A 13,459-nucleotide genomic window follows, 5' to 3' on the forward strand; every position below is an offset into this window, starting at 1 on the left:
ATACAGTGTAGAAATTGTTCATGTTGTAAATGACTATTGTAGCTGGAAACGGCTGATTGTTAATGGATTATCTACATAGGCGTACAGAGGCCCATTGTCAGCAAACATCACTCCTCTGTTCCAATGGCACGTTGTGTTAGCTAATCTAAGTTTAACATTTTAAAATGATTGATCATTAGAAAACCCTTTTGCAATTATGTTAGCACAGCTGAAAACTGTTGTTCTGATTAAAGAAGCAATAAAACGGGCCTTAGACTAGTTGAGTATCTGGAACATCAATTTTTGTGGGTTTGATTACAGGCTCAAAATGGCCAGAAACAAAGACCTTTCTTCTGAAACTCGTCAGTCTATTCTTGTTCTGAGAAATGAAGGCTACTCCATGCGAGAAATTGCCAAGAAACTGAAGATCTCATACAACGCTGCGTACTACTCCCTTCACAGAACAGCGCAAACTGGCTCAAACCAGAATAGAAAGAGGAGTGGGAGGCCCCGGTGCACAACTGAACAAGAGGACAAGTACATTAGAGTGTCTAGTTTGAGATATAGACGCCTCACAAGTCCTCATCAAGTTGCTGTTGCTTTTGTCCTATGGGAAAAACAAATGCTATTTGTTGAATATAAGGAGTACAGTAATAGATTTTGAAAAGCTGAAATTCTCCCCTTTTCAAGGAAACCACTTTTATTTACCCTCCTTGACAGTTATGACGGGGAGAGAAATCAGCCGTAAATTGTTTAACCTGTAGCCAAGGCTTTGTAGCCTATATGGTTAATTTAAAAAACAATTTTTAATGATGATAATTTTTTTACTTTATTTAACTAGGCAAGTCAGTTAAGAACAAATTCTTATTTTCAATGACGGCCTAGGAACAGTGGGTTAAATGCCTGTTCAGGGGCAGAACAACAGATTTGTACCTTGTCAGCACAGGGGTTTGAACTTGCAACCTTCCGGTTACTAGTCCAACGCTCTAACCACTAGGCTACGCTGCCGCATTGGTTCCAATCTGCCACAAAATCAGTGTTTCCAGCCAAAGTATTCATGGGGATAGTAGATCTAGTTGGACAAGGCTATCTGAATGTGCACAAGATGGAAGTTAGAGGTAGCCTAAATATGAATTATTTAATAGAAAAAAAACTATTATGTGGCTAAAATGTCTGTGACTAAAACTACACTAAAATAGTTTTAGTCGACTGATAATAACTAAAACTAAGGAAGGATGAAATGACTAAAATGTGACTAAGACTAAAAGGAATTTTAAGATAAAATCAAAAAATAGCTGCCAAAATTCACACTGGTAGTTAGTTACCTGGCCTCCAGATGCATCTGGCAGAGGGCGGGACTCCACAGTAAAGGCCCTCGTGCCATTTTCCGAACAGCCGACGCACCACCTTCCCCTCTTGGTCCATCACAAACCCTTGAACCTCATTCACATTAGAACTCCAGTAATTTCCCTACAAGCCAAATGAGACAACAGTAGTAACATTGCGATCATAAGATACATAACATCCATCATCCACTAGCAAGGAAACAATATAGACAATAATGAAAATGTCCAAATTGTAGTCAGCCAAGATAGGTGATAGACGCTCCAACAGGGATGGCTATTTCTCAGCACATAATTGTCTTTGGACTTCCTAGTGATTTTATGGGACTTATTCCACAGCCGAGTTCACCGTCAAGAAAATTGCAATGGAGGTTCCTTAAAGCCGCCATTCTCTCTTAACACCTCCCTTCGCATGCATTGGTAGTGTTGCTAGAGACACCTTCCAGAAGAAGACCTCAGAAAGCCAGGTGAGCTTAATCTGTGGCGATAAGGACTTCCTTCCCCATGGTTGTGTTTAACAGGAACCACATAAGAGCAACTGAGGTGCCTAACGAATAATAATGACGAATTTGTGCCTAATGAATGCTGTCGATGTCTTTACCTTGACGAAGGTAAGTTTGCAGATACAGGCGCTGCTTTTGGTGTTTCTAACGGTGATCTCTCCGTAGTGTTCGATCCACCTTCTCCCGCTTAGGATGTTGTGCACGCAGGTGGTGACCTTGTTCCATTCATAGTGGTCCCCAAAGCTGAACGACACAACAGCAGCAGTCAGGATATCTACAGTAATCACATGACAGTTATGAAGTCTGTCTGTGTCTTTAAAGATGATAAGCGGGCCACATAATCACACAGAGTGTTAGAGGTCTCACAAGCTAAATAGCAGGGCCTGTGGAATCTCATTTTCTGAGGCACAGACACTTACGATGTACTATAATCTATGTGCTTATTCAGCAACCTTCACACATCCCTTCCCGCTCTTCTGTCTAAGTGATTCATTTCCCACAGCTCCCCCTCCCAAACCCTGTCAAGGGGCACTTTAATAGGGTGTACAGTAGCTCTGTAAAGCTTCCAGGGACCCAGAGTGGAGTGATGACTGTGGCAGGGGAAGGCTAGCAGGGACCTGAAGGCTTCAAGAAGGTAAGGCCACTGTTATGGATGTACCTCCTATAGTAAGTGACAGTGGGGATATGTCTTGAGGATGTCAGACTGTGTGTGTGTGTGTGTGTGTGTGTGTGTGTGTGTGTGTGTGTGTGTGTGTGTGTGTGTGTGTGTGTTTGTGCGCGCGTGTGTGTGGATTACCTTGGAAGGATAACATTAACGGTGCCAATTGGGAGGATTTCCATTGATTTCCCCCAGAATTTGTTTTTCCATCTGACGTCTGAGAAGAAGATCGGCAGAATTAACCATCAATGTAAATCAAATCAAATCAAATTTATTTATATAGCCCTTCGTACATCAGCTGATATCTCAAACTGCTGTACAGAAACCCAGCCTAAAACCCCAAACAGCAAGCAATGCAGGTGTAGAAGCACAGTGGCTAGGAAAAACTCCCTAGAAAGGCCAAAACCTAGGAAGAAACCTAGAGTTTATGTACCATGTATGTACCAATGTACCATCTTGATGCAAAATGAAAAACCATGACCTCATTGAGGAAGTGCGCGTGTGACACTGTAATTCAACAGGTAACGTACCTTGCAAGAAGGTGAACTTGTTGGAATCAGCGTGACAAGCTGATATGGGTGGATGGTGGCTCACCTTCAAGAGATAATCAAACGTCATAACATCAGTGACAATACTGCTAGATTATTGCCTCTTAGAGGAATTCATTTTTAGGTCCAGATACAAAAGCAGCCACTTCATTCTAGAACCATTCTAAAACGTGTTGTGAGAAGAAGAGGGTGAGTCATTATATCGTGACTATCATGCGGACTGGGCAACCAGTAACAGCTAACGCCAGCACTGAGGCTAAGTGCAAACTAGGTTCAGTCAAGGCCAGTCATTCAGGTTCTCAGTCGAGCCAGTCATTCAGGTTCTCAGTCGGGCCAGTCATTCAGGTTCAGTCATTCAGGTTCAGTCAGTCAGTCAGGTTCAGTCAGGCCAGTCAGTCAGGTCAGGGAGAATAGCTGAGAGATGACAACAACAGGGTCCCCATCATAAAGAGAGAGAAGAGGGCAGAATGACAGCCTTCCCTGGACCTGACCCTGGACCTGACCCTGGACTTGGACCTGACCTTGGACCTGACCCTGGATCTGACCCTTGACCTGACCCTGGACTTGGACCTGACCCTGGATCTGACCCTGAACATGGACCTTACCCTGGACCTGACCCTGGATCTGACCCTGGACTTGGATCTGACCCTGGACCTGACCCTGGACTTGGATCTACTCTAGCAGCAGACTGGGACACAGTCTTTCTTTAAGCACTCTGAAAGCCTACAGACCTGACAGGATCAGTCTGCAGCACAATACAATACTGCAACCTGCAGCTCATGTTAGTTATAAATGGACCTTACCGACTCCAGTGCATGGAAGAGAATGGGCACATTTGACCTGGTCTCAGAAATCACAGACCAAGAGAACAATGGTACCAAGGGAACAATGGTACCAAGGGAACAATGGTACAAAGGGAACACTGGTACCAAGGGAACAATGGTACCAAGGGAACAATGGTACCAAGGGAACAATGGTACAAAGGGAACACTGGTACCAAGGGAACACTGGTACCAAGGGAACACTGGTACCAAGGGAACAATGGTACCAAGGGAACAATGGTACCAAGGGAACACTGGTACCAAGGGAACAATGGTACAAAGGGAACAATGGTACAAAGGGAACAATGGTACCAAGGGAACACTGGTACCAAGGGAACACTGGTACCAAGGGAACAATGGTACCAAGGGAACAATGGTACCAAGGGAACAATGGTACAAAGGGAACAATGGTACCAAGGGAACACTGGTACCAAGGGAACAATGGTACCAAGGGAACAATGGTACAAAGGGAACAATGGTACCAAGGGAACACTGGTACCAAGGGAACACTGGTACCAAGGGAACAATGGTACCAAGGGAACAATGGTACCAAGGGAACAATGGTACCAAGGGAACACTGGTACCAAGGGAACAATGGTACCAAGGGAACAATGGTACCAAGGGAACACTGGTACCAAGGGAACACTGGTACCAAGGGAACAATGGTACCAAGGGAACAATGGTACAAAGGGAACAATGGTACAAAGGGAACAATGGTACCAAGGGAACAATGGTACCAAGGGAACACTGGTACCAAGGGAACAATGGTACCAAGGGAACAATGGTACCAAGGGAACACTGGTACCAAGGGAACAATGGTACCAAGGGAACAATGGTACCAAGGGAACAATGGTACCAAGGGAACAATGGTACAAAGGGAACAATGGTACCAAGGGAACACTGGTACCAATGGAACAATGGTACAAGGGGAACAATGGTACCAAGGGAACACTGGTACCAAGGGAACAATGGTACCAAGGGAACAATGGTACCAAGGGAACAATGGTACCAAGGGAACAATGGTACCAAGGGAACAATGGTACATTGTGGGAGGCAACCAGTCTGTCTATAGAGACTACATTTGACCCTGTTTTTTTGTTTAGGGACATTTACAGTATTTATCAATTTCTTGACAACGTATACACCGTATGGGGGGTTAAGGTATTGGTAAATACGCCAGAGCCTGTATTCATAGGAATAGCTGATCTAGGATCAGGGTTCACCCTGTCCATTCATTATAATCTAAAAATGCAGTACTGTGGGAACCTACCTGCTCAGCGATAAAACACATGCCCTTGTCCTCACGGATACATTCATACGTCTCTCCCAGTAAAGGGTTGAATGGCTTGCTTCCCGCTCTGTAGTACGTGGAGGAGTATCCTGAGATGACGAACGCTGCCATAATGGCCTGTAGCAGAGAAACGGCAACACGATCAAAAACAAATACAAAAAATACACAAACTACATAAAACATATGTAACAGTATAACTTTAGACCGTCCCCTCACCCATACCCGGGCGCGAACCAGGGACCCTCTGCACACATCAACAACAGTCACCCCGCGAAGCATCGTTACCCATCGCTCCACAAAAGCCGCGGCCCTTGCAGAGCAAGGGGAACCACTACTTCAAGGTCACTGAGCAAGTGACGTCACCGATTGAAACGCTATTTAGCGCGCACCACCGCTAACTAAGCTAGCCGTTTCACATCCGTTACACATACACAATGTCTTCAATGCCGTACGTTAATATGGCTGCTGTCGTTACACTGAAACACAAATTCTCCTTTTCTGAAAGTTATGCATGAATCATTTGTGCATCAAATAGTGCATGGTACCATTAAGTAACAGCAGTTAACATCCTGGGTTTACAACAGCCCAGTAATGAAATGTCATAGTCTTTTATCTAACAAGTCCAACATGTTTGTATTCACGCACCGTCCTGTTATGATAACTAAGTCAGTGGAAGGACAGATGTGAGATTGAACAAGGTCGACAGCTGCATCAGAGCATGATATTTCTGGCCTTTGTCTCTGGAAGCCTTCAGAATGTTTACTTTGGGCTTGTCCCTGTCAACGCCACAGCAGCGCGCACAGATATAGACAAACTAACATGTCTGTCAGTACCCAGGGACTGGGTCACGCTGTATGGGTCAGTGGTGGGAGACACTGGGTCACGCTGTATGGGTCAGTGATGGAAGACACTGGGTCACGCTGTATGGGTCAGTGATGGGAGACACTGGGTCACGCTGTATGGGTTAGTGATGGGAGACACTGGGTCACGCTGTATGGGTCAGTGATGGGAGACACTGGGTCACGCTGTATGGGTCAGTGATGGGAGACACTGGGTCACGCTGTATGGGTCAGTGATGGGAGACACTGGGTCACGCTGTATGGGTCAGTGATGGGAGACACTGGGTCACGCTGTATGGGTTAGTGATGGGAGACACTGGGTCACGCTGTATGGGTTAGTGATGATAGACACTGGGTCACGCTGTATGGGTTAGTGATGGGAGACACTGGGTCACGCTGTATGGGTTAGTGATGGGAGACACTGGGTCACGCTGTATGGGTTAGTGGTGGGAGACACTGGGTCACGCTGTATGGGTTAGTGATGGGAGACACTGGGTCACGCTGTATGGGTCAGTGATGGGAGACACTGGGTCACGCTGTATGGGTTAGTGATGGGAGACACTGGGTCACGCTGTATGGGTTAGTGATGGGAGACACTGGGTCACGCTGTATGGGTCAGTGATGGGAGACACTGGGTCACGCTGTATGGGTCAGTGATGGGAGACACTGGGTCACGCTGTATGGGTCAGTGATGGGAGACACTGGGTCACGCTGTATGGGTCAGTGATGGGAGACACTGGGTCACGCTGTATGGGTTAGTGATGGGAGACACTGGGTCACGCTGTATGGGTCAGTGATGGGAGACACTGGGTCACGCTGTATGGGTTAGTGATGGGAGACACTGGGTCACGCTGTATGGGTTAGTGATGGGAGACACTGGGTCACGCTGTATGGGTCAGTGATGGGAGACACTGGGTCACGCTGTATGGGTTAGTGGTGGGAGACACTGGGTCACGCTGTATGGGTCAGTGATGGGAGACACTGGGTCACGCTGTATGGGTTAGTGGTGGGAGACACTGGGTCACGCTGTATGGGTTAGTGGTGAGAGACACTGGGTCACGCTGTATGGGTTAGTGGTGGGAGACACTGGGTCACGCTGTATGGGTTAGTGGTGGGAGACACTGGGTCACGCTGTATGGGTTAGTGATGGGACACACTGGGTCACGCTGTATGGGTCAGTGATGGGAGACACTGGGTCACGCTGTATGGGTTAGTGGTGAGAGACACTGGGTCACGCTGTATGGGTCAGTGATGGGAGACACTGGGTCACGCTGTATGGGTTAGTGGTGAGAGACACTGGGTCACGCTGTATGGGTTAGTGGTGGGAGACACTGGGTCACGCTGTATGGGTTAGTGATGGGAGACACTGGGTCATGCTGTATGGGTTAGTGATGGGACACACTGGGTCACGCTGTATGGGTTAGTGATGGGACACACTGGGTCACGTTGTATGGGTTAGTGATGGTTATGTCTATGGTTGCTAATGCATCCTAATATAAAGAGGTTTTACATCATCTGATGAGTCTCTGTGGTATGTTTCCTCTGTGTTAGCTGGTTGACTGGGTCACATCATCACTAAGAGTTACAGTAATGTGCCATTTTGTCATAGCTTGTGGAGGTAGAGAATGCAGAGTTATACTGGTGGCCTTTTCAGAACTGTAACCATGAAGATTTATACGACTCAGAGGGGTGAGTCTTTGGGCCGTACCATGAGTTCATACTCAGAGGGTGAGTCTTTGGGACATACCATGAGTTCATACTCAGAGGGGTGAGTCTTTGGGCCATACCATGAGTTCATACTCAGAGGGGTGAGTCTTTGGGCCGTACCATGAGTTCATACTGAGAGGGGTGAGTCTTTGGGCCGTACCATGAGTTCATACTCAGAGGGGTGAGTCTTTGGGCTGTACCATGAGTTCATACTCAGAGGGGTGAGTCTTTGGGCCGTACCATGCCTTCATACACAGAGGTGAGTGCTTGGGCCGTACCATGCCTTCATACACAGAGGTGAGTGCTTGGGCCGTACCATGCGTTCATACACAGAGGTGAGCGTTTGTGCCGTACCATGCCTTCATACACAGAGGTGAGTGCTTGGGCCGTACCATGCGTTCATAAGGGTCCTCCGTATCGGCAGCCCTGTCTAGTAGCTCAGTGTACTCCAGCTCTTCACACATGTGCTGCAGGGTGTTGAGGGGCTCGTTGAGCTCCACAGGCATGGACACCTTGGACAGGTCCTTCCCTATGTTGTTCCTCAGGATGTTCCACAGGTTGATGTTGCTGCAGTCTGGCGAGGGGGCGGGGAGACACGGGCGACGCCCATTACGGAAGGCACTTCCAGCCAGGTCTCCGTTGGGCACTGAAACCAGAAGAAAGTACAGTACTGTCACGGACCATCATCGGGACTGATGACTGTCTGAACTACAGGGCCTCGTCAAATCCTAATCCTTGCATCTCATCGTAGCCACAGGTAGTTCACGACTGAAACATAGTCGAAGGATGAAGGGTTAGAATAGAAGATAGAGGCATTACTGCACTTCACACTGATAGCTTTCATAAGCCTCGAGTGCAGCTGTTGGCACACAGTGAGGCCTGCAAGGTCAATCCCCCCCTCACACACACACACACACTGTAATGGAAGGAGAGGCATTTTTGGAAAGCTAAGGAGGACCTACTTTGTCTGGAGACGTTATCAGTCACGCTGGCATTGTCTTCTGAAATGTTATCACTCACATCGCTGACGTATGATTCATCGTCTGAGGCCTAGAGGGTTAGAGGAAGACAACAGAGCCACTGGGTCAGTACAGTACAGTACACACAGTACAGTACACACACACACTGCATTTTGCCAGTGACTAGCAAACTGCCGTCAGTGCTTGCTATCTCTTCTCTCTCTTTCTGCAGTCACCACAAGATGAGACACTGCAGCATTTCCACTTTACATATATAGTAACATACAATGATCTTACTGACGGTACCAGAGAATAGCAGATTGTGGCTGTTGGTAGTAATGGCCTCTAATGCAGTACAGTTGGCTGCTGGCAGAGGGTTTATTGACCAACAGAACTCTGCTAGTTTGAATAGGGCCTGGTACCTGAGGCAGAGGGTTTATTGACCAACAGAACTCTCCTGGTTTGAATAGGGCCTGGTACCTGAGGCAGAGGGTTTATTGACCAACAGAACTCTCCTGGTTTGAATAAGGCCTGGTACCTGAGGCAGAGGGTTTATTGACCAACAGAACTCTCCTGGTTTGAATAGGGCCTGGTACCTGAGGCAGAGGGTTTATTGACCAACAGAACTCTCCTGGTTTGAATAGGGCCTGGTACCTGAGGCAGAGGGTTTATTGACCAACAGAACTCTGCTGGTTTGAATAAGGCCTGGTACCTGAGGCAGAGGGTTTATTGACCAACAGAACTCTCCTGGTTTGAATAGGACCTGGTACCTGAGGCAGAGGGTTTATTGACCAACAGAACTCTCCTGGTTTGAATAGGACCTGGTACCTGAGGCAGAGGGTTTATTGACCAACAGAACTCTCCTGGTTTGAATAGGGTCTGGTACCTGAGGCAGAGGGTTTATTGACCAACAGAACTCTCCTGGTTTGAATAGGACCTGGTACCTGAGGCAGAGGGTTTATTGACCAACAGAACTCTCCTGGTTTGAATAGGACCTGGTACCTGAGGCAGAGGGTTTATTGACCAACAGAACTCTCCTGGTTTGAATAAGGCCTGGTACCTGAGGCAGAGGGTTTATTGACCAACAGAACTCTCCTGGTTTGAATAGGGCCTGGTACCTGAGGCAGAGGGTTTATTGACCAACAGAACTCTCCTGGTTTGAATAAGGCCTGGTACCTGAGGCAGAGGGTTTATTGACCAACAGAACTCTCCTGGTTTGAATAGGACCTGGTACCTGAGGCAGAGGGTTTATTGACCAACAGAACTCTCCTGGTTTGAATAGGGCCTGGTACCTGAGGCAGAGGGCTTATTGACCAACAGAACTCTGCTGGTTTGAATAGGGCCTGGTACCTGAGGCAGAGGGTTTATTGACCAACAGAACTCTCCTGGTTTGAATAGGGCCTGGTACCTGAGGCAGAGGGTTTATTGACCAACAGAACTCTCCTGGTTTGAATAGGACCTGGTACCTGAGGCAGAGGGTTTATTGACCAACAATAAAATTGTTTGGCTCTAGCCTGGTGATGGATCTCCGTGTTGAGGAATCCTTCAGCAGAACTCTAGATAGCAGCACTTGGTTTTCACACCTGGGGAGCAGCCAGATAGGCCTGAAGGGTGATGGCTCTTATGGGGCCATATTGACTGGTGCTCGGGACTCATTGCATTGGGTCTGTCATGGCAGTGAGTGATAAAAAAAGCCAACTCTGTGGCTTAAGAACAGACAAATCATCAGACTGGAGGAAGGACCGTGTCAAATCCATGAAGAAGGGCGTACCATTGAAAACCTGGAGTTGGTTTCATGAGGAATTGGACATGACTGGACTCAGTTAAAGGACATGACTGGACCCAGCAGCATTATAGACTAGAGACTGGAGAGTCCCCCTCTAATTTGGAGAGGCCCCCTCTAGTTTGGAGAGCCTCCCTCTAGTTTGGAGAGTCCCCCCTCTAGTTTGGAGAGTCCCCCCTCTAGTTTGGAGAGTCCCCCCTCTAGTTTGGAGAGTCCCCCCTCTAGTTGGGAGAGTCCCCCCTCTAGTTTGGAGAGTCCCCCCTCTAGTTTGGAGAGTCCCCCCTCTAGTTTGGAGAGTCCCCCCTCTAGTTTGGAGAGTCCCCCCTCTAGTTTGGAGAGTCTCCCCCTCTAGTTTGGAGAGTCTCCCCCTCTAGTTTGGAGAGTCTCCCCCTCTAGTTTGGAGAGTCTCCCCCTCTAGTTTGGAGAGTCTCCCCCTCTAGTTTGGAGAGTCTCCCCCTCTAGTTTGGAGAGTCCCCCCTCTAGTTGGGAGTGCCCCCCTCTAGTTTGGAGAGCCCCCCTCCCCAGCCCTCTCTCACCTCGTTCTCTGACGAGCTGGCCGACAGCAGCACTTCCTGGGCGTCGAAGAACTCCGACACAGACTCTGACATCGACAGCCTGCTCTCATTGGACGTCTGTTGAGTCAGAGGGATTCCCCTCTGCTCCCCCTCCTTTTTAAGGAAACAGAGAAACACAATCAGTACATTGTCTTTTACTAAGTGACTTTAGGTGGCGAGACGACGGTGGAGACCCAGCAGTCATTGGAGACTTTATTCTTCCTATATTCCTGGTAGGATCACTTTGTTTTTTTCCATTTACCTTGACGTCAGGCTCAGCACAACTTTAATGATCAGTGAGCTCACCTGCCAAGACATACTGGAAACACCATCTTTCTTTAAGGACAGGAATCAATACCCTAATTGGTAAACGCAGTAAAGCAGAGGATACACAATGTTTTCCAGTTAACTAAAGTTACTTGTCCAGCTCTTCAACAGGATGTATAACACCACAGAGGAGATAAACAGCACACAAGATCACTATTCTCCCTGACGTCACCTGGTAGCTACCAGCTGGCTGCCATAAGCGCACCCAGCACTGCAATGGCAAGTGTCCTGCATTTCAGGGACAATGACAACAAAACAACAACTTGATCCAGTAGAAGACGTAGCTAGCTACCTCATCAGGACTGGTGATGAGGTTCACACTGATTGTTTGTTCAGACAGGACCGACTCAGAGTGGATGCGGCCCAGTCGGGTTTTAAGCTCAGCGTTTTGGGACAGGGCCTGAAATGAGGAGAAATACTAATCAATCACTAATCTGTCAGCTGGATGAGAAGGGTGTAGAGAGGAATACAGAACTAAACAGATAAACATTACAACTGGATCTATATTGTACAGCTCTACATTCATATTCAGCTCTACACATATCATGACTGTAGCCCCCCCCCCCCCCCCCCCCCCCCCCACATACCATGGCTGCTCTGTTTTCGTCTCACTATGTGACTATATGAAATTGATCCATTCGCAAATAAATAGAAATCAAACTCAAGCAGTGATGAAAGTCATAACAATTCCTTTGAAACCCCTCGTCTCTCCAGCCAGTACATTTCATGTTTCAAGTGCTGCACAGAATATTTAAGGTGATGTAAAAAAAACAACACAATTAACCATTTATAGTGACTGTTCCCAGTGCAGGAGGATTATGGGTAGTGTAGAAGGAGAATTCTAAATGAACACCTGCCGGTCTCACCTGTGACAGAGACTTCCTGAGGGTGATGACCTGGGCAGACCGCTCTGACTGCTCCTGGTCTGAGAGAACAGATTTGATCTTCTCCTTCTCCATGGCCACTGTGTTGAACGCAGACTTCAACATGGAGTGGACTGAAAAAGACAGGAACCAGAAGTAATTTTTAAACACACCCTCTGGTTACTTACAACTCTTACTAATGGTTTCCCTACACTTTGCTGGTATAGTGTAAAGGGACGGTGAACAGGAGCTTCCCGGGGCTAGGCAGCAAAAACACAAAAAGTAATATAATAATAAGTTTTAATATATACAGAGCATTCTGAAAGTATTCAGACCCCTTCACTTTTTCCACATTTTGTTACGCTACAGCCTTATTCTAAAAATGTATTCAATTAATATTGTAGCATTGAGTCTTCTTGGGTATGACTCTACAAGCTTGACACACCTGTATTTAGGCAGTTTTCCCATTCTTCTCTGTAGATCCTCTCAAGCTCTGTCAGGTTGGATGGGGTGTGTTGCTGCACAGCTATTTTCAGGTCTCTCTAGAGATGTTAGATCGGGTTCAAGTCCGGCCTCTGGCCGGGCCTCTCAATGACATTCAGAGACTTATCCCGAAGCCACTCCTGTGTTGTCTTGGCTGTGTGCTTAGGGTCATTGTCCTATTGGAAGGTGAACCTTCGCCCCAGTCGGAGGTCCTGAGCTCTCTGGAGCAGGTTTTCATCAAGGATCTCTCTGTACTTTGCTCCGTTCACCTTTCCCTCGATCCTGACTAGTCTCCCAGTCTCTGCTGCTGAAAAACATCCCCACAGTATGATCCTGTCACCACCATGCTTCACCGTAGGGATGGTGCCAGGTTTCACCGTGACAGTGCCACTGTGGGATCTTATATCAACAGGTGTGTGTGCCTTTCCAAATCATGTCCAATCAATTGAATTTACCACAGGTGGACTCAAGGATAATTCATGGAAACAGGAGGCACCTGAGATCAATTTCAAGTCTCATCGCAAAGGGTCTGAATACTTAAGTAAAAAAGGTATCTGTTTTTTTTAAATTATACATTTGCAAACATTTCTAAAAACGTGTTTTCGTGTTGTCATTATGGGCTACTGTGTGTAGATTGCTCAGGATTTGTATTTATTTAATCCATTTTAGAATAAGGCTGTAACAAAACAAAATGTGGAAGAATTCAAGGGGTCTGAATACTTTCCGGAAGCACTGTATACTTCATATTTTATAGTAAGAACAGGCATATGCAGTAATGAGACAATGAAAGAGAACATCTAC

General features: G+C 47.1%; 1 protein-coding gene across 3 annotated transcripts in view; it reads right to left on the minus strand.

Annotated features, from left to right (window-relative positions):
• The window catches only part of LOC110502171 (oxysterol-binding protein-related protein 6), a 78,890-nt gene that overhangs the window by 7,248 nt on the left and 58,183 nt on the right, over window positions 1-13,459 (minus strand). For 2 of the 3 annotated variants that reach the window (XM_036959395.1, XM_036959394.1), the window contains exons 10-19: window positions 12,179-12,309; window positions 11,605-11,712; window positions 10,968-11,099; window positions 8,652-8,739; window positions 8,082-8,335; window positions 5,123-5,260; window positions 3,014-3,077; window positions 2,622-2,700; window positions 1,924-2,068; window positions 1,305-1,449 (exon numbers count right to left, since the gene is read on the minus strand). In XM_036959395.1, the coding sequence (XP_036815290.1) occupies window positions 1,305-1,449; window positions 1,924-2,068; window positions 2,622-2,700; window positions 3,014-3,077; window positions 5,123-5,260; window positions 8,082-8,335; window positions 8,652-8,739; window positions 10,968-11,099; window positions 11,605-11,712; window positions 12,179-12,309 (1,284 nt within the window). The remainder of the gene's footprint in view (window positions 1-1,304; window positions 1,450-1,923; window positions 2,069-2,621; window positions 2,701-3,013; window positions 3,078-5,122; window positions 5,261-8,081; window positions 8,336-8,651; window positions 8,740-10,967; window positions 11,100-11,604; window positions 11,713-12,178; window positions 12,310-13,459) is intronic. The other variant, XM_036959396.1, reaches the window with a different exon arrangement.

The sequence above is a fragment of the Oncorhynchus mykiss genome, chromosome 22, assembly GCF_013265735.2.
Source record: "Oncorhynchus mykiss isolate Arlee chromosome 22, USDA_OmykA_1.1, whole genome shotgun sequence".
NCBI lineage: Eukaryota > Metazoa > Chordata > Actinopteri > Salmoniformes > Salmonidae > Oncorhynchus > Oncorhynchus mykiss.